Below are 20,947 nucleotides of genomic sequence, written 5' to 3' on the forward strand. Positions count from 1 at the left end.
ACAGTTACATCCCAACAGCATCTGTCCCACATCCCATCCCTCCTGCGGCATCAGCTCCAATGCAGCTGTGACCTGCGCTGGGTGACACGGACAGGGGCTGTGTGACAGGGACAAGGCTGAGTGGCAGGGACAGGGTGACACGGACAGGGCTGGGTGACAGGGACGGGGCTGGATGACAGGGACAGGGCTGGGTGACAGGGACAAGGCTGAGTGGCAGGGACAGGGCTGGGTGACAGGGACGGGGCTGGATGACAGGGACAGGCAACCCGGCAGGTGACCCCGGGTGGGACTGAGGGCTCCTCTGGCAGCTCCTGCCCTTCACCAGCCCTATTTCCCCCCAGACAAACAGAGCAGCAGCTCCAGCCTCGCCGTGTAACCACTCACGGCAGCAAAGTTTAATATTCCCTGGCGCACGGTCCGGGCGAGGAGGCTGCGCTGAGTGACGGCTCCACAAAGGGCAGGGACCGTCTAATCCCCGGCACCGCGGCACCTGCACCCCGGCCCGGCCGGGATTAACGGGGAGCAAACCGGGCTCTGCGAAGATCAGAGGCTTCATTAGAGCGGCCTTGAAATAGGATTTCCTCAAGTGATAAGGGGCAGGGTGGGAAGATAATCTGGGGGGCTGTTGGCACCTGCCCCCACACATCAGCCCCAGAGATGCTCTTTTGGGTCACCTGCCTTGAACGTGGTGCCCCAGACCGGGAGGGAAGTGGCAGGGCAGATCTGGGTACCCACTGCCCCAAATCCTTTATCCTTTATCCTCTGCCGTCTTCCTCCATCCCCAGCACCCTTTGAGGAGCCTCCCAGACACGAATGGGACTCGCTGCTCGCTGCCCTCCCACTGCCCTCGGCCCCTCCTGCCAACAGACCCGGGAGCTGTGGCTCTTGCAGCTCATCTTCACATCACATAACATCAATTTCTGCTCATTTGCATCATTAAAATTCTAGAAAGTTTATTTTGTGTCTTTTCCAGCCTTATGAGAGCAGAGAAACACTGCCTGCCATGGGCACCCTGCACTGCTGCTACCCACAGCAAATGCAACGAGAAAACCTCCAAACCAAATAAAGCCAAACTGGTTTGGCCAAATAAAGGATAAACTGCTCCCAGGATGCACTGACACTGCAAGATCCCAATTCCTCGCCCTGTGCCACCATCCTGCAAACACCAACAGCCCTGAAAATCCCCCTGAGAGTGGGAGGAACCAGGTGGGTTTAGGGGAGCAGCAGCAGTGCAGGTGGGACCTTGTGAACATCCACATCCTGTGGGAAGCTCCATGTTAAACACCAGGAGCTCTCACTCTGACCACGCTGCCCATTACTGTAAATACAGCATTCCTTAAATGCAATTAAATATTTAATACTTGGAGAAGGGGGAGAAAAGGTCCCACATCTTGTCTCTTTCAATAGACATTTCAGTCTAACTTGCAATGGCCTAAATGTTATTTGTTCTCAAATCATGCAAAATTAAATAAAGTATTTCAGACTATCTCAAAGTCTCCCACTCCTAAAAGAGCTGTTACTGTTCAGGCTCACTGAATATTGAGCACAGGAGAGCATCAGGGTCATCCTGGGCTCAGTGATGCTTTAGTGACAAGGTTTTTAGGGCTGGTAATAAGAAAGGGATTGCAGAAAGACCAGAATTAATGTCTGCTCAGAATTTGGGCTTTGCCAGCTTGGGGGGTCCTGTGGGACACGGTTCAGACACCCACACACACCCAGCAAAGCTGTGCTGCTGGGTAGAGTGAGATGGATTGATCCTGGGGGGACAGAACCTTGGTGTGCCTGAGCCAAGGGCTCTGGAAAGGGATTGAGGGAAGGAGCATTTTTGTCAAAGCTAGGAAAGAACAGGGCCTGGGCACCTCCTGCCAGGGCCATTGACCCCAGTCCTGCTCTTCCCAAATGCCACACTCTGGAGGCCAAGCCTTCCCCAAACTGATCCCATCTCCTCATGGGATCACCTCACTGCCCTCAGGATCCTGTCCTGGCGTGGCCCCGTGCTGGGATCTGGCTCCCAGTGAGGAGGAAAAGGCTGCACCATCCCCATCACCATTCATGGACCCCAAAGTCCCAGATGTGTCCCACTTGCCATCTTAATCCACGTTACTGGGGGTTAAATTTGCCCAGAGCTGAGCAGATTTGGTTCTTCCTGGACACCAAGACTTGGCTTTGAAGGCACCACAGCAACTCCTGGGCTGCACCACACCTGAGCCAGGGGACTGGAGGAGGTGCCTGCAGACCCCAGAGTGAAAGCCCTGGGGTGGGACTGACCATCAGACCAGTGCCAGAACTCCTGGATGGACAGAGAGCAAAGCAGCAGGGCTGGGGAGGGCCTGGAGGAGCCCAGAGGCTCCTCATGAAGTGCTGAGGCATCTCTGCCTCAAACCCAGCCCCTCTCCAGCCCATCGTGGACTCACAACAGCTCCACACCCGTGGCCTCTCTGCCCAGAGCAGGCAGCAATAATGGAAAACAAATTGGTGAACTTGGGAACGTTTCAAGCATTTCATCCTTCCAGGACACCAGACTGCTGATGAAACCCCAGCTTTGCAGGCACCATCTTAATGACAGGCCAAATTTCAAAGGCTTGCAAACTATTTCTTGTGCTGCTGCCCCACCCCCTCAATAAAAGGTTGCATCAGAAAGAGATATTTCCATAATTTATAGTATGGGCATTTCACTGGGGAGACTCACTCATCTGTACTTACAGATACATTTAAGAAAATGCATCCTCCCACAATCCTGCACCATTTACGACTATTGGCACAATCTGTAATCCTCAGTCTTCAATTAAGGGACACCTTAGGGTTCATTATCACACAATTGCTCCCTGTGAACCATGCCAAATGCTGTTTTGGCACAGAGCTTGGAAGATGAATTAGAAGGAAGTCTTCTCGGTAATGCCCACTCCCAATTCCCATCAGCAGCCTTTATGCCCTCCTCTAGCCATTTTTTCCCCCCTCTCCCCTCTTTCCAAGTGGCTTTTACTATCCCATCTTTCAATGTCTCTCTTGATTCTCTGGAGGTATATTTAGAGATGCTGCATCTCCTTTTCTTCCGGCTCTCAGCGTGCTTTGCAGATGGGATCCTCTCCTCCCTTCCCCCGTCACAAAGCCCCACGGCTGCCTGGGAGCAGGGCCCGGAGCTGCCTTAGGCTGGAGGAGCTCAGAACTCACATTTTACAAGAAAGGGATGCCTGAAGGGGCTACAGTCGTTGCCAAATTTGGCCTGGGCACAAGCAGTAACACACCTGATAATGGCTGGAGCCACATCCCTCTCCCAGTGCTGCTCCAGTGACCCCGTGCAGGGATGGATCCTGCACGGATTCAGCCACAAAACTGGGGAAGAGCAACAAGTCCAGAGCATTAAAACCAGGGGCTGCCACTTGCTCAGCACTAAAACCTTGTCAGGCCTGCAGAGGAAACCTCCTGTTGTTAACACAGACCCTTGTGGGATCCTTCTGGCCCAAAGAGCCACAGTCACAGAAACTTCCACGGGAATCCTGCGTGTCACAGCACCAGGACGATGTGACAGTGACAAAGTTTCTCCACAATTAACACTGGTGCTGCCCTCAGTGACCATCCCAAACTCCCCAGGACCTGCAGAGAGGGAACAACAGAGTCCAACAGACAGGAAATACTTCACCCACAAGACACCTTGTGGAAATTTTATTATATAGAGTGTAAAATGCAACTGTCAGTCAAATAAAAAGAACACTTTTTTTTTTTTTTAACACCATGCTCAACATTATCCAATTGCAGTTCTTTATAGTTAGACATTTCAAGCATAAGGAAAAATAAGGAAAGAACCCAAGAACAGTAAATTCAGTACATTTAAAAACGGAATGTCCCGCAGGGCAATTAAAAATGCAAGAAAAAATAGCTTCAATTCCGTTTTTCCTTTAAAAATACACTGTTATCTGTACAAGAAACACTACAGTAAACAACAGAAATCATATTATCCCTTTTATTAAATCAAAATTATTTAGCATACTGTGGTTAATACTAGATTCATTTATTTCTCTAGGTAATTTGACAAATATTAGATAAGAAAATATTTAAAAGAAACAAAAGAGCAGAAAACACCTTGGAATTAAAAAATAGTTACTACCTTTTATACGGTTTTATGTTCCACAGTGTTTGTTAAAGGTACTAATAGCAGATTCATTTTAATATTAAAAATAACAGTATTTATATTTCTGAGAGCATAGAAGAAGTTTTTTTCTTTTCTTTTCTTTTTTTTTTTGTTTTTTCTTTTTTTTAACAAGCTTGGAGGTCTTAGATACATAAATGCAACTAGCAATGGAAACATGAAAACATGTATTGCTAAAAAAATTAACACGTTTTTATATTACCCATTTAGACTCTAGAAATTATACAAACCCTACAAAATGCCCCCCCAACTTGCAAACAGTAACTGTTTCAAATACAGAAATCATATCATTAATTACAATACATATCATAGTTCAGTTTTTTAAAAATGCAATAAAATCAAAGACAGCCAAGATACAAGAAATTAGAAGTAAAACATTTAATGAATTTACATATTTAAGAATATTTAAATACTGTTTAATTTTTTTTTCTTTTTAAGATTTGTTACATACCACCTAAGACTTCCAAGCCACTCTTTCTGTTCCAACAGAAAAGATCAAAAATTAAAAGGAAAAAAAAAAACACACAAAAAAACCCACATGTTGAAATGTCACAGCTCTGGGGTACGTTTTGGTGCCTGCAAATTCTCTGGCTTCTCTCCAAAAAGAATCCCGGAGGTTTGTTTTAATATAAATTTGGAAACAAAATTACCAGCATGTCCATACGTTTAGTACATTACTAATTGTTCCTGATTCTTAGAAAAGTTCAGTATAGATTATCCTACAGCTAGTGTTTCACAAACAGAAAAGTCTTCATCAAAATGTTGCAAATCTAGAAACCTCTGTTACAAAAAGGTTTTCTTCCACAACGATTCCAAGTGAAAAAAATTGCCACGAGGACCTTGTTCTACTGCTCCTGGAAAGAAAGAGAGAAGGAAAAGAAGGAAAAGTTACTGAGCAGCAGCAAATTCTCAAAGAGCCGAGCCCGCCTCCCCCGACACAGGTCTGTCCCCGCCGCTGAGAACAGAGCTCAAAGGATGCTGCGAGCTGCCAGCACAGCCCTCTGCCCCTCTGTCCCAGAGCTCGGCTGCCCCTCACCGAACAACATCTCCCTTTCTGGCAGGCCAGACTCGGGGAGGGATGAAGAGAAGCTCTTTTATCACCTCTTTTATCCAGGTCACACTTGGCCAGCGCCCGCGGCAGCGCCGGCACGGCTCCACCTCAGCGGGGAGAGCAGGGCAGAGCAGCTGCTGGGACCAGCATCCACAGCAGCCTCTGCTCCCAGAGCTAAATGTGGAGCCGTGGGGACGAGTGTCAGACCACAGCAAGGTGCTCCCTGTGCTTTGCACAAACTTTTTGCAGCTTTGTTTGCTCCGTGAAGCTCCGGAAAGCACCGAGTGTGATCTGGATAAATCTCACACAATTCTCCAGTGGGCTGTGTGACAGCTGAGGGGAGATTTTACTCAGAAGCAGGTTAACAGAAATTGTTTTTCAACAGTTTTGGTCCCTTTTGGGACAGGGAGCTGGTGAGCACGCAGCTTCTGTCCCAGCACGACAAAAGGCAGTGCCTGCACTCAGTTCTGGGATGCGTCAGGGCTGTGCTGCCTCAGCAGCCTGGCTTCAACATCCTTTTATTTTAATTCCCCAAAGTCAAACAACTGCCTGGGGACTATAAGGAAAGGCTCTCAGGAGAAAAAAATAACATCCCAGTCCTCTCCTAAAAACCCCTCACCCACGCTGTACAGGAAAATAAGATTCTGATGTTGAGGCAACGCTTCTGTTTCAGCCACAAAACATCTCTGCTTCCCCACGTGAACCTGAAGGAGCGTCCCTACACTAGGACAAGCCCAATAAACCCAATTGCCCAAGGGAAGGAACAGAGGGGTTTGGGAAAGGTGACTACAGACCTGGCTGTGGGCCTGAGCCTGCCCTAGTGTCTGCCCGTAGTAGGCAGCCTGCTGTCGGTAATACTCTGCCCAAGCCATCGTGTAGTCCGGCTGGGAACTTGCCTGAGAAGCAGCACTGGCAGCATGACCTGGAGAGAAAGGAGAAAAAAAGGAGAGATAAGCAATTCCAGAAGTCCAAGCCCAGGTTTAGGATCTCCTTTTGCAAAGCTTAAAGAAGAGCCAGCCCCCTTCCAGCTGCTGCAGACACCAGACAGAGCGACACCGGCTCCGCTGCGTGGGGTGGCAGGATGGGCTCCAAGCTGGACTGAGAAGGACAAGCCAAGAGCAGGCAGAAAGCACCCAGAGCATTCCTGCAGCTGCAGGGACAGGCTGGCAGCCTGCACACCCCTCATCCTCAAAGGCACAAAGCCTCCAGCAGCTCCATGTCAAAGCAAGTCCAGAGGTCGGGATCATGCACTCGGAACACGGTGGACAGAGCCAGGCCTGTGACTTTCCACAAGCTCTCCTACCCTCTCACAAGCCAGCTCCAGCTTTCTGCATTTTGTCAGCATCAGTTCCTGCGTGCTCTGTGTTTCTCCAGGCAGGGTGGCTGCAAGCATGGGCACGAGGGGCCCGGGGCTCAGGGGGAGCAGCTCCCCCAAGATGTGACAGCACAACCGAGAGCTTTCCTGGGAGCACTACATGGGAGCACTACATGCACCATCACCAACAGGACAGCACCAAAGGGCATCTGCAAAGGACTGGAAGCTAAAAATGGCAGGGATGGAGATGCAAGTCATCAGATTAGAGTTAACTCCTTGTCACAAGAGCTGATTCATCTCCAGTAAGCCTGTTTCACTCACTCTGTTTTTTGAAATACTCCTCCCATGCTTTGCTGTAATCAGGATGGCTGTTCTGCTGCTGGCTCTGTTGGCCTGTGCAAAGATGACAACAAGGGGCACGTCAGTATGGAACAGGTGACAGTTTCCAGCCAGTGACATCTACCTCTCCATCAGACAGGCCCTGGGTCTACCTCAGTTGCCCAGACTTGACACTTCAGCTACCACTTTTCTACAGTGCTGGGCATCTTCAGGGGAAGCTGAGGAAAAGCTTGAGTTCCTGATCTCACCTCATCTGCTAAAGGGCATGAAGCCAATTGTCACCCTGCTGCTCAAGCCAAAGCACATGGCTGGGAGCTGCCCAGTCTGCAATCAGCCACCCTGGCCTCCCAGTCTGCTTGCACTCAGTGCAGGAGAGCTGAGACACCTGACACAGCTGAGACCTGTCACCTCCACAGAGCTGCCAAGGGAATGGCCGTGTTTTGAGTCACCTCACTTGTTTCTCAGGGGCTGCATCCTGCACCCTGCTCTTCTCAGTGCACAACTCTGGGGCAAACATGCAGCTCCTGGTTCCTCAAGGTGCCATGAGCCCTGCACAGGGCACAGGCAGCCCCCCTGCCCACGGGGCACAGCCAAGGCATCACCCACGACATCCCTGAACAGCCACAGCTGGCTCATGGTGCCATCTCCAGGCTCCTACACTGCAGCAAGTGAAGCAGTGCCACTGTCTCCTCACAGATCCCAAACCTTGGGCTCCACCCAGCACAGACTCCCCATCTTTGAAGCATGAGACACTTTCAGCCCAGCACATCCAAGTGTTACAGCTGGGACAGAGGAAGGATACCTGCCCTTGCCATGCTTCCCTGGATCCCAGTGGGAGCATGGAGCCCTTAGTGACACAGGGGACAAACAAGCAGCCAACAGGGAGCTGCAGAGAGGCACAGCAGGAGTGGGGAGCACGAGCCACTGGGGACAAGGAGAGCAGGCAAGGACAGAGGACACGCGTGGAGCAGAGCTCTTCCCATCCCATCCCAGCTCCATGTGCAGCCCAGCCCTGACACCAGCCCAAGGGGGGCTTTGAAGTGGGGGGAAGGGGGAAAATAATACACTGCAAGTGTGAAGTGGGTGGAGGGAACAGGGCAGCAGTGTCCTGTCCAGGGGCATAAAAGCGGGTTAAAAGACTTGACCAACGCTACAAGTCAGGACCTTTTCTGGCAGAGGTCAAGGCTGCCTCAACTGTCCACCTGCTAATGCCAACAAAGGACCTCCTTCAATGCCTTTTCTTCTCAGAGAATTACAGTCCACAGCAGGCTGAAAGGACACACAGCTAAATGCATTTCACAGCAAAATGTTTCCCCAGCCAGTTAATTTATTTAAGATGGGGGAAGTAATTAAAATCTAAATACATGTGTAGGGGGTGGGGGTCTGCCCCTCCTCCCACAAGGAGGGCACTCGAGGCTGTCCCCAGGCTGTGACAGGGCTGACAGAGCTGTGACACACAGGCTGCAGCACTCAGGCAAGGAAGGGACCCTGCACAAGGCTGCTTGCAAATTAAAAAGTGCAAAAGCAGGTATTTACCTATTTCTTACAACAATCCTCCTATGCCTTGGGGAGCAACACCTGGGCACTACTGCAGCAGAGGAGAGTGGTGGAGGTTCTTAAAGCATTGTGTGTGTGTTTCCCCTCTCCTCACCCAGCCTGCCTTCAGTGTGCCTGGCTACACACAGGAACAGGGAGCAGCATCTCAAGCACACATGGAACTAGGGAGCCAACATTTTCCATCAGGCTCAACAGCAGAAAACAGTGAAAATCATCTGCCTCCAAAAGACAGCAGTGTGGGACTAAACCCACACAGGGGAAGAGCAATGGCAAGGCAGGAAGCTCCAGGGGTTTTGGGAGCCACCTGAAATCTGACAGTGTAAAACTGTCATCACTATGATGACAAAAATGAGCTGAATTTTCAGTCATCAGAGGGCTCAAGGGGGCTCTGCTTTCTACACCAGGCTCCAAAGCCAGGAGGGGTGAGCCTGACACATGATTATTTGCTGCAGGAAGGGAGATTCTTCTTTCTCCAGGGACTGGTGGGCAGCATGAGGGAATGTTTCAGGAAGGTGAGGAAGAAGTTAAGTTATCAAGATGAGTTTCTAAAGGCATCTTGCAAGGCAAAGAGCAATGCAGTTTTGTAAGCATTTATTCCAAGGCTCTGTGGAAGATGAAAGTTAATTTTTTTTTGTGAAGCTTTCCCTGCTGCACTGACTGCTCTGCTTCCCAAAGCTCAGCAAAGTTCAGAGCCCTTGGGGATGCAAAGCAAAGGAGTAGAATAACAATTTCTCCTGTAAAACAAGTTAGTGAGAAAATACTCTTCTTCAGTACCACACTATTTCATTACTGTACAGAAAAGAAGTCCACTGAAGCCCACCACTGCATTTTAATGTGCTGAAACCAGAACAACTGCTGACCTCCTCCAAGACCTAGAGCTCAAAGGGAAAGTCATCATTTCTAGACTGTAATTGCTAAGAGGGAGACTCATACAGAGTTTAACACACACTTCCCATGCAGTGTTGCCATGTGCCACCACAGAACACATTTCAGAAGTGCACCAAGTTAACAAAACAGCACTGAGATTTCCAAATTTCACATATTCACAATGTCATGAACGCCCAAAGGTGATCAGTGTTACAAGGAATCAAAGCACAATTGCAGGCATTGTCCCTCCAATGGTTCCTCTACCTCAGGAACCTCAAAGGGTGGGAATTTATACCAAAATTCATAATCCACTTCATTGCTAAATCAGCCTTCTTACCAGTGAAAATCATCTACCATTAAACCCCATTAAAATTACCCACCCCCCCGCAGCTTTTAGTGCTTAGCTTTAGTTTAATGAGACCAGACCATTAAAAACTTGTATTTCTTTAAAAATGGTGACTACAAGGGTCCTTTGGACACTACCACCATCACAGGAGCTCTGAGATTACCAAGCAGACATGAATCTGCTCTGTTCAGGGCAAGCCATTCCTCTGGCTGTTGGAGACACAGGATGATGCAGCTACAGCATCACCACCAGCATCTACTACTTGAATTATTCTGAAAAGGTGACTCTCCATTCCAAACTTCTCAATTTTGACTCAACAGGCTTTCAGGAAATAATGACCAGTACAGGAGCCCTGCCTGATTTTCTTTCCATGTCCTGCATCCCTCTCCCCTGTCGTTCAATCAGTCTGGAATTCGAACAGTGAGAAAAGCATATAAGGAATAATTAAATAAGAAAACAGCAAGAAATTTTAAGGTTCAAGAAGAAAGAGATGAGAAGGCTCAGCACCAACAGCGTGCCTGTTAGGAGAAAGTGTGGTTGGCAAGTGCATGCCTGGAGAATCCTGGGAGGAGAAAGCCAGAGGCAGGAATGTTTTTGTTAGAGAGGAATAGACAGCAAGGACCAAGTTTCCACCCAAAGAGCAGAAAGAGGCAATAAGCAGTTAAGCACACAAAAAGCAAAATTTTCCACAGCCTTCAGCTTGTTCTGAGCTCAATCAGCACCACGTGCCTCCACACACCTCTTGTGCTCAGGAAATCATCCTGCTGTTTCCACACCCGTGGTCTCATGGGTGAACCTGCCTTTGATAGGCACAAAGAGACTGCAAAGGGAACACCAACCCTTCTCCAGCCCAGGTCCTGGCACTTACTTGGGACTTGCTGTCCAGGCTGCTGCCACGTCTGGTAGGTACTGCCCCAGCCCTGCGTCATGAACGCCTGAGGACCACTGCAGAGGACAGAAAGCCATGCTCAAGTGGACAATAAAATACTCACCAGGCCACAGACATGAAGCTGCCCACAGAAGAGAAGTTGTCACTTATAGCCAGCAGCTGCTGAACAAACAGGTCAACATGGGAGCAAAAGGAAAGCTGTGCAGGTGTGAACTATGTCCTGCCTTGGTATCAGTCTGTTCATGAAGCCAAGGTGAAGATACATCACTCTGAACAGCACTCCTTGTGCTCTATGCAGTTCAGGCTTCTTCCAACGCTCTCACTGAACTAGAGATGGGAATTTTGGAGATGCCAATACCTACCTGATATATCATTTAAGAGATGAAATCTTTCCTGCAGTCAAGATTAAAAGGATTGAGCTCACTTGCTTCTGCTTCTGAATGCTCAATCCTTAAAAGGCTCCACTCATACCCCACCCTTTCAGGGGGTTCCACCCTTCTCCCAGCACTTTCTAGCTCCCAGCCATTCCCCCCAGCCCATGGGTGAGGAGATGCAGCAGCTTACTTTTGATGTGTAGCAGGTGCTTGGCTGAACGGATTTTGACCAAATCCTCCAGGTCCACCCATGCTGGTACCCTGTCACAGAATCCACAAATATTTAATGCCAGCTCCAAGTACAGGGTGGTACCATGAGTAGTAAGAAAGGAGAGAAGACAGCCTGGGACACGTGGATCCTGAGGTTGGTGTCAAGCCTTGTCCTCTCAAGCAATTCAGCATGAAGGCAGCTTTTCAGCTTTGCCATGCCCCAGTTAAGTATTTTCCATACTTTTTTACTAAAGCTTTCCCATTCAGTAGGACTGCAGCCTGACTTTATTAAGCTTCAATACCACAGCACTGCTTTAAATGTACGAAAAGTCATCCTGAACTTACTGAGCAAGCAGTTGAGTGTTTTACTTTCAGGACGATGCTGCCAGGACTGTGTCATTCTCACAGTGATACTATTGTCTTCCTTTCAAAAATCTCCTTTTTCATACCTTATTATTGCTGTTCTTTCCTCTCATATAGCTGTATATACTACCCAGGATTATGTCAACATCCTTCTGGGACCACAGCAAAAACTAACCAAATGGATGCTGGAGAGCCATCAAGTTCAAGCCAGCTGCTAAGAGGCAAATGGTTTTGAAGCTGAATAATGCAAGCATGTGCATTCCATGCCATCCTGTGAGTCCACGTACCCAAGAGTAACAACAGCAGGTCTGAAAGGGACAGAGCAGGAGAGCAGAGATGGAACTTACACCAACTTTCTCATCTATGAGATGTCTAGCGAGCTCGATCTGCTGGGGGACCCCTCTGATTGTGAATATTCGTACACCAGGGTCTGTGTTTGGGGGGGGGTTTCTCTGCAGCTCCACGTGTGCTCCCGACTGCTGATTTATGCTCTTGATGTTCTCACCACCTGAAGAAAAGAAAGACAAGATGTAAGGAGGGATATTCAGCATTTCTTTCCATAAAATCATATCAAAGTCAGATCCTGGGAATGGATTACAGTTTCAGCCACTTTCTGTGTGATTCAGGAGAGGTGGGCTGAGGATGATAACAGCAAAAGAAACTGCAGTACCTGAGCTCATGCTGCTCCTCACAAACATAACCTGAAACCTTGAGTTACTGTAAGGCTTTTGGGTCATGGATGATGCTGCCTGAAGAACACACAAACCCTGCTAAATGCCCACTGCCAGGCTCCCAACAAGATGCAGCATCACTGGGATACACTTGGACAAAACAGATGTAAAACCTGCACTGACTGAATTCCATGGTTTTTGCACAGGTGTTCAAATCCTCTAGGAAATTAAAGTCAACTGCAATCTAAACATGCTGGTTTTTCTTCTTTTTTTCCACCACTAAGCAAAAAAGCCACAAGCCACATAACAAAGCTTAAGCCTTCTCCCAAACATGAACTGTTTGATAGGTTATTGCCTTAAAGCAGCCTCTGCTGATGAGGTTTCCTATTCACCCTGCAGCCACACATCCCTCCACAGCCATGGCAGCACACGATTCCAGGCTGTCTCCTGCTATTTCAGAGTTAGCTGTGCATGCAGTGACCATGTCTGGCTCGTTTGCCATCTGGATGCACAAGAGCACAGGAGTGATTCCAGCAGGATGCAGCAGGGCCAGTCAAAGTGGATCTGATTTCCTCAAGACCTGCTAGGTCCTGGTCTCTTCATGAAATTTGCTTAACAAAAGCCTCAGCCAATGTTACAATGCTTCAATTCTTCTTTTGGAAGCTCGCACAACTTACAGACCAGCTCCACTCAACTGGAGAAATTAAAGGGTGTGGGGAAAGAAGGGGTTTTACAACTTTTAAATCACAAACCAAAAAAATCACCAGCTCAAAGAATAGACAGCAAGCAGAACAAAGAGTAAAGGAAACTAACCAGAGATTTTTGTTTGGTTTTCATTAAAAAGAATTGCCAAAAATAAATGCCTCAATTTTGCTCACATTTCCATCTCTATACATCCAGCACAACTTCAAAACAAACTGTGGATGTTGCAGACACTTGTTCATTTCATTGTAATAGACTCGTGACCTTTTTAACATTTTAAAGCCTTCTTGGGGAAGGGAGGAGGAAAAGTTGCCAAAGGGCAATTAACTCTTTCTAAATGAATTTTTGAAGATGCATTTAACAAAAGATAATCATGTCACATCCCTGGGCAGACAACAGGGATTGTACTGTGCAGCCAAAAGCCAACCCACTTACTTTCAGTCAAGCATGGGAAAGGAGTAAGATGAACTTTCAAAACCAAGAAGGTTTTTTTTTTTTTGTGTCATGCTTTTGTCTGATGCAGATTTGTTTGAAGCTCTGGTTTTTACATATCGAGGTGAGATCTGAATCAACAGCCATTTCATCTGCTTAGTGAAAACAGAGGACCCTTTCAGGCAACACAATTTGAAGGAGTGGCACAACTTCTTTACTGGGTGACAGAGGCACAACCAGAGGTTGCTACTTGCACTGCAGACTAGTTTCTCCTTCCAAAAGGGGATTAAAAATCGAAGCATTCTCAAACTGGAAGCAAGGAGAATACAGATTTCAAATCATTGCCCCATTTAGCATTCAGCACCAAGCCTGTGGCTGTTGGGCTTGTTTCTACAGCGGCTCCCTCCTACACCACACAGCAGAATTATGCTAGCTGCCCCTCCAGGTCTGGAGAGAGGGGCCAGAAGGACTCTGTGTCCTTGTCCTCTTCACCCTGCAGCCAAAGTGCTCCCTACCCCAGCCAGGCTCCAGAGCAGGCGAGCGCCGTGACGCAGGCGCCCTGCCGGAAGGAGCTCCGCTCCCCACGGCGAGGTGACCCGCTCAGCACATGGTGCCTGTCTATAGAGCATTCATCCCCCTCCATTCTTCCACCTGATGGGGGGCAGGAGCGATCCAGGAGCGGCCTCCCGGCTGGATGTGAAATCCTAAAGCAATTAATCAAACCTGCTCAAAGGCAGAGCTGACAAGAGCCAGGCCGGGCGCGGTCTCTGTCAGCATCGTGTATTTATCATGGAAATCCAGGGGGGCCCAGGGAGGCACGGCTGTTTCCAAGCACCACCAAACACAGACAGACTTTGACATGTGTATGGTGCTCGCCTCCACCCTTCCTCAGAGCCTTTGGGAAAGAAAAGCTGCACCTACCCACCCTCCAGGGGAAAAAGCCACGTGCAGGATCTGTGGGGAGCCCAGTCAGCTCCTAAAAGCTCATGTTCTCAAGCTGAGATGTCCACAAGAAAAAGGCACCTCATCTTCTGTCATGTGTGCTGCAGAAATAGAGATGAGAAACTTCCCAGCCTCCCTCTTTTTCCTGCTTCTGGAGTGGTCACATGGAGCAGTCACAGGTCAGATCACACACAGCACACCTGGGTGCCCAGGGCATGTGGGTGCAGCCTTTGCTTGGGTGCTGATCTCGAGATCAGGCCCAGAGTCCTCAGCCAGATTTTACAGAGAAGGCCAACAGCCCCATCCTGTATCACAGCAAGGAAAAACACCAACAGCTGGAAACTGCTCAGAAACTGTCAGGGAGCACAAAGGTTTTGCAACTGGTCACTGTTAAGAAAACCCCACTAAATCCCCTCTGCCCTGCACTGCCCTGCAGGGGGAGGAAATAACAAGAATTGCCTGTCTTGCATCAATGTGTGGAGAGTGTAGCACATCCATGCTGGTCCAGACCCCAAAAGGCAATGCTACAGCCATCATTCACTTGACAAAAGTGAAGGCTGCAACAGCCTAAGAGCACAGGCACTGTGAGAACACCGATTACAAGGTGGTATTACAATGCTACCAGCACTCAAATCACCATACAACTAGTAATTAGTCACTCCAGAAAGCTTCTGATCTGGCCAAGTAAGAATCCCTATTTTGCTGTTGTGGAAACAAAGGTAAAAAGCCACCCTTCACCCCCCAGTGAGGCTGTGCCAGGCCTTGCACTTGAATGCTGGGACATTCACTCCACTACCTGCATTTATCTTTTCAGCACACAGTGCTCTCTGTAGTCACAAATGCTCCACTTCAGTGCACTGCTGAACAACAAGTGACCTTTTCTGATCCTTTATTAAAGACGACTAATGGATACAGCAATAAAGTTTCATTATAATTTGATTTTTCTGTACATATAAGTCTCACTCATGGGCTTAAAATTTACTTTGCTTGTTTTTTTGGCCAACTGGACTGTTCAGTGAGGACAAGCATAATCACTGCAATTTCTGCATAATGGGGAAAGCAGGTGGTTTTTCATACTGAAAGAAGTTTTAAAGTTTCCTAACAGGCTCGTGGCAAAAAACAACATCTGAAAACAACTGCAGCTACAGGGCTGACCTACCTGTGTCCCTGGTCATCCAACAGGGCAGGAGCTCAGGGTGCTGTGGGGACAGGCCCATGGCAGGGAACAGCAGGGATGTGCAGGAGGGAAACAAGCCACAAGTCTCACCACAAGCTCCCTCCTGCTGGGAACACTCAAAGCCACTGAAACTTGGCCCAATGCCCTCAAGTCTCTGCCTCCTTTCCTACTGTAGCTTATCTATTCCTATTCTATTCTCTGCTGAGGCAGAAAGCCAGCTGTGATTACTGAAATACTAGTTCAGGCATATGTCATTCTTTCTGAAATAAGCAGATAGAAAAATGAAACACTGCCTTAGACAGGTAAGTGCATGAGCTCAGACTCATCACAGCAGTTCAGAGTTGGGAGCTTGTCTGCTCCTGGCTCTAAGCCCTGCCACTGCCTCACATGCAGCTCCTGCTCTGTTGTCCTGGTTGAGAGGATGACTCCTCACTCTTGTCCTCAGCATGGAGAGATCCACTGGCCAAGCAGCCAAGGGGCCTCCAAGGCAGTGAACAGGCTCAGCCAAGTGGCACAAGGTGCACCAGGCTTCTGTGCCAGGTCAGGCACCAGCACAGAGGCAGAGAAATCCTCCTACTTCACTTCATTCCTCACACACTTCAGATAGAGGGCTGGAAGCAGCTACTGTTATTACCACACTCAGAGACCTTCCATTTCCTCACACAGCACTCACAGAAATCCAGCACGATGAAATGACTGCTCTTGTCCCTGATAAACCATCCTTCAAACAAATTCCTTGTAAAAAGAATCCACAAATGAACCTGCCTTTTCTCAGCCAGCTGCTTGTTATATCAAGCTTATTTGACAGCTCTGCATTAAGAGCTTCTCTTACAGCTTGTGAATAAGGGCCTGGAGAACACAATTATGAGAGCACCACAAAGAAAACAACCACAAGTGCTTACAGCTTATTCCTATGCTGCATTCACTGGGCACTAAACACCTACAATCACAGAAACCCCCAAAGCTTCACTGTCAGGCAGCAAGAACACGACCATCCTGAGAGAGAGGGATTGCAAGCTGAGGTATTTGGAGTCACCAAACCCACCTTTGCCTATAACAAGGCCACACTTGTCAGCTGGAACAGTGTAGGTGATTTCCTGCATGCCCCCAGGTGCTCCAACACTCCAGTCCCCACGGCCACGACCTCTTCCTCGGGCAACAGCCAAGGTTCCAAAGCCATCTCGTTCCTTAGAAGGTAAAATATGTGTATGAGTGCTTTTATGCTGGCCCCAATGCACATTAAAAACAAAATAAAGCCAGGTAAGTTAAATTGCCTCATAATCAAAGGCATTGAATTGAGATATTCCTGGACCTCAGTTTTACATTCAAGGTTTTGAAGCACCTTGTCATGTAGGTTACAGTTGCCTTCCTAATTCAGGAAGATATTTTTATTTTCAAATGCATGCCTCTTCATCTGCTGAAATAAACCTATAAATAAGCACCAACTATTAAAGGACTTTCAGTCTGTGATGGTGGGATCTCTTTAGAGCAAGCAACGGATCTTGGCACTGACACATACAAAAGTTGCTTTCAAACCCTTTCAAGTGTCACCCTGCTGGAATTACTCAGCAGAAATGCATTTTCCAAAACTTCCAAAGGAAGCTTTTAAGTTCAAAGACACTTAGAGGACATACCTATTATGGGTAAGTGATTTTTCCAAAAGCAAATGCCATGGGCAGAGGCTATCAAGACACACCTCAACATTTAAGTCAATCATTACAGCAAATTATGAAATCAAGTATTCAAACCAGGTGTTGGGGCTAGAAGAGATATGAAGATGGACAAATTATGGATCTTGTTGGACAAATTATGTTTAGGATTCTGAAATTTTCTATTCCTCATAATACAAAGGGAATATACAACCTCCTTCAAGAGTCTGCCCTAGTACTTCACCCACCTTTGTACTTCTTGCTCCTGTGTAATGCAATGTACTGGTGTGTCTTAGAGCACAGTGACACAGTACCTGAGTCCTCAGCACCTTCCTGAGCCTCCACCAGACCAAAGGGCTGAAGATGAGGCACCACTGAGCACTGGCAAGGCTCTAAGCAAAGCCTCCCGCCACTGTCTGATGCTGATTTCATCATTCCATCAGCTCACTGTTTCCAAACTTAACAACAACTTAACAGGAGATAGATGTGGAGCTATAATGATGCCTCATAGGCCTGGCAATGGAAGACCTTCCCACAGCTCAGTTAGCCCACATTACATCAGAAGAACTTCCATCATAAACAAACAAACCTCAAATCCAGCAGCTCTGGGCAGCAGCATGTGTGGCCTACCAGGGGAAAACTGACCACTGCTGCTTTTCAGAAGATGGCTTCCATCCCTCCATCCAGCTGCCTGCAGGCAGCCTACATTCCCAAAAAGCATTCCAGAACCCACCTGTGCTGTGAGGATGAGCTCACTGATGATGTGTGCTGCGTGCTGACACCGATCCGGGAGCCCCATGACCTGCGCGACTCTTTCTGAGCTAATCCCATCATCTGTGGAGAGAGGTGGCAAAGACTAAATTAAACACAGAAAACATCCACTGGCCAACAAAAGCTTCCTTCCAGCACCACCACTGCTGGGAGCATTTTCACACCACAGAACTATCCCAGGAGCTACTGCTTCCCTCCACCTTCAGCCCCTCTTCCCTGGACTGAAAGAAGATACCCAGCCCACACTGCAGAGGGAACAACACTCAAAAGAAAACACTTTCAAATGTCAAAAAGCCATGAAAGAGACTGATATTATTTTAAGAGGAAAAAGGCAGCTTTGATAGGTGATCAGACAGCCAAGGACCCAGAAAAAGTTACTCAGAATTAATCAACTCCTGATCCCCAAAGGCTTTAATGTCCTGAAGGAGAATTCTTTAACAGGAAATAAAAGATTTTTGTTATTTTATTTATCTGTATAATCACCACTCAAGACATGACTGTTGTGACATCTGATGTTTGCAAATGAGCTGTATGTAATCTTACTCTCTGAAAACCAGGAAGTGCATGAGGAGGCAGCACATCATATTTAAATGGATTTCAGAAAGAGACACAATGCACCTGTAAATGAGGAAAGCCTGGCTGCTGGAACCCAAAAGTGGAACACTGATCAGAAAGCAACGGCTCTCCATCCTCACACAAACCTGGTTTAAATTGAATCCTAACTCCAGCATCATTCTGAATCTTTTTGATCATTTCTCCATTTCTTCCTATCACAATTCCAACAGCAAACCTGGGCACAGAGACCTGATGGGAAAGGCAAAGGAGTATGAAAGTGCAGAGAACTAGACTGAATGACTCTGATTTTACAAGGAGATGCTCTTAACTTTGAGGACGGGCCATGTTAGGCAGCTCCAGGCTACAGAAAAACAAACACATGGCCACAAATTCCTTCCCCACTAAATGAACTCTGCACTACAAGAATGCAGCTTAAAAAAAAAAAAAAAAAAAAGACAATTATAAAGTGCCATCTGGGAGTCCATGAGAACTCCTCCTCTTTGCAGAGCCAGACTCAATTCTTCTGGCAAAAGACAACACATTTTTTAAAAAAGCTTAGAGGTTACAAGAGCTGTTGGATGAGTCCCCCCACTACCCATGCCCCAGGGAGGTTAGCAGAGTACTGAGAAGGACACGTACCTCTATGCTGCCTCCTCCCATCCTAGCACTGAAATCACTGCGCACGCCTCGGAAGTCTGCCTGATCTTTCTCTCGGATGATCTCCAGTACCATTTCCCTCGCTTGCTACATGGGGAAAGAAGTTACAGTTAGCTTCAAATTATCCTGCTTGCCCTCCTGCTGTTAGGGCCTCAACAGTGGGTAATGGTCAGGCTTCAGGCAGAGGCATCTCCATCTGCTGAATGGGAACAGCAGTCAGATTTAGGATTTCTTCTACCACAGTTTGTTCTTGATGGCATCTTCTATGTCTGACAAAACCTGCCAGCTGCACAAGTGGCAGTTTCTGGGTGTGATTGCTTCCTCCAGTCTTTCAAAAAGGCCCTTAACTTTAAAAATATATCTGATTTTTTTTTTAATTAAAGGCTGTGAAGGTCTTTCCTACTGATAGAACTGAAACCAGTACAGTAAGGTGGAAGCTGTTGGTAGTATGGCAGAGATCATGCCCACTAAAAGCTACAGAGCACATACCAAGGAGGCTGCTGGGCAGCACTGAACCTACTGACTTGAAAAGTTAGGCTAAGTCTGCAGCAATTCAGCAAGACATTTTCTGAGACAAATGAGTCTCAGATACCAGATACCAGAGCCATTCACAAGCCTGCATGTAGCCCAGCTAGTGAAAGTGTACCCTGGAAATTAGCCAACAGTAGTCACCAACAAAACAAAAAAATCCTATATGTAAAACCCAAGCTTTTGTTTCTCTCTACCATCAGTCAAGCTTTTGACATCTTGGTTCTATTTCCCAGCTTGAGGACAGTGAATCTCTCTCATTTTTACATATTTTCCATGTCCTCAAGGTATTTTTAACAGAAAGAAACAACTCAAAGACATTTCAGAGATTCCAAGATAGAAATATGGGTAATGGAGAGATTTCATAGGAATTTGAGGGAGTTAAGAAATATTGCTGCAGCATCCACAGAATCCCACCAAACACAAGAATTCATCACACTTCTTAAACACTTCCTAAGTGTGCCCAGCTTTAAATGCCTCAAAGATCTTCCAGCCTGTGCAGCCTCCATGTTTCCTTGAATGGAAGATGTGACAACAGCAAATCTTGCAAAGGAGAAGCCACCTGGGAACTGGCAGCACTGAGAGCATGATTTGGTTAAAAGTAGCCAGACTGTCCTTTAAGCTCCTTTTGTACAGCTATACCTCCACAGTAAGAATTTCAGGAGGGGAAAACAAAATTAATTCTAGAACTTGCAATAAGAGCTTTGAAAAATACTACCCAAACACTATGCCTAAGAAACATCAACTGTTGCACCAATTTATGATTAGGGAGATTTTATGAAACAGAACTACTTTTATTTGAGACAGGAATGCTAAGCTAGATTTAAATACTTAGCAAGGTATGAAAGGCACTTGCTGAGAAGTGGAACATGCTGTGGCTAAACTTCAATGCTTTAATTCAAGAGCTCCCATCATGCTGCAATCCCCAGTCTCCAATTGATGGGGGTTTTTCTCTGAAATGCAGGTACATCCACATCTGCAGAACCCTGACACAAGGAGACTGAAGCACCAATTAATATTAAGCAAACCCCTTGGTTTCAGGAGTTGTTGTGGGATTGTTTTTAACTGCCTGCGTCGATTGGCTGTCTGAGGTAGTTTTGAGAAAGGTTCTGTCTCAGATGTGTGATTCAGTCACCAAGAACCCATTTGCTCAAGTGACACAGAGCTCTCATTTTTTGTCACACAGACCGGAAAGCATTTAAGAGGTACTTTCTCCAAACCATCCCCCTCATATCTACTCCTACCCATGTGCAGTATTTATGGAGTGACAGCTCCTAAGTTAGGTTGTAAAGCAAACTACCCTGGTGTTTTAACTGCTCTACTCAGCCTTACAGAACAAACAAAACCAGGAAAGATTATTACATTTACAGTTGGATTTTACTCCATTAGATGCTCACAAATATAG

The 20,947-nt window shown here is 47.2% G+C and overlaps 1 protein-coding gene across 4 annotated transcripts in view; it reads right to left on the reverse strand.

Annotated features, from left to right (window-relative positions):
* Positions 1-3,632: 3,632 nt before the first annotated feature.
* Positions 3,633-20,947, reverse strand: part of FUBP3 (far upstream element binding protein 3) — a 38,974-nt gene continuing 21,659 nt past the window's right edge. For 2 of the 4 annotated variants that reach the window (XM_056505150.1, XM_056505149.1), the window contains exons 10-19: positions 18,997-19,101; positions 18,504-18,606; positions 17,765-17,865; positions 16,428-16,569; positions 11,806-11,966; positions 11,076-11,146; positions 10,491-10,567; positions 6,835-6,906; positions 5,993-6,120; positions 3,633-5,001 (exon numbers count right to left, since the gene is read on the reverse strand). In XM_056505150.1, coding sequence (XP_056361125.1) covers positions 4,993-5,001; positions 5,993-6,120; positions 6,835-6,906; positions 10,491-10,567; positions 11,076-11,146; positions 11,806-11,966; positions 16,428-16,569; positions 17,765-17,865; positions 18,504-18,606; positions 18,997-19,101 — 969 coding nt within the window. In that variant the 3' untranslated portion in view covers positions 3,633-4,992. The remainder of the gene's footprint in view (positions 5,002-5,992; positions 6,121-6,834; positions 6,907-10,490; positions 10,568-11,075; positions 11,147-11,805; positions 11,967-16,427; positions 16,570-17,764; positions 17,866-18,503; positions 18,607-18,996; positions 19,102-20,947) is intronic. The other 2 variants (XM_056505151.1, XM_056505152.1) reach the window with 1 other exon arrangement.

Source organism: Oenanthe melanoleuca, chromosome 17 (assembly GCF_029582105.1).
Source record: "Oenanthe melanoleuca isolate GR-GAL-2019-014 chromosome 17, OMel1.0, whole genome shotgun sequence".
Classification (NCBI taxonomy): Eukaryota; Metazoa; Chordata; class Aves; order Passeriformes; family Muscicapidae; genus Oenanthe; species Oenanthe melanoleuca.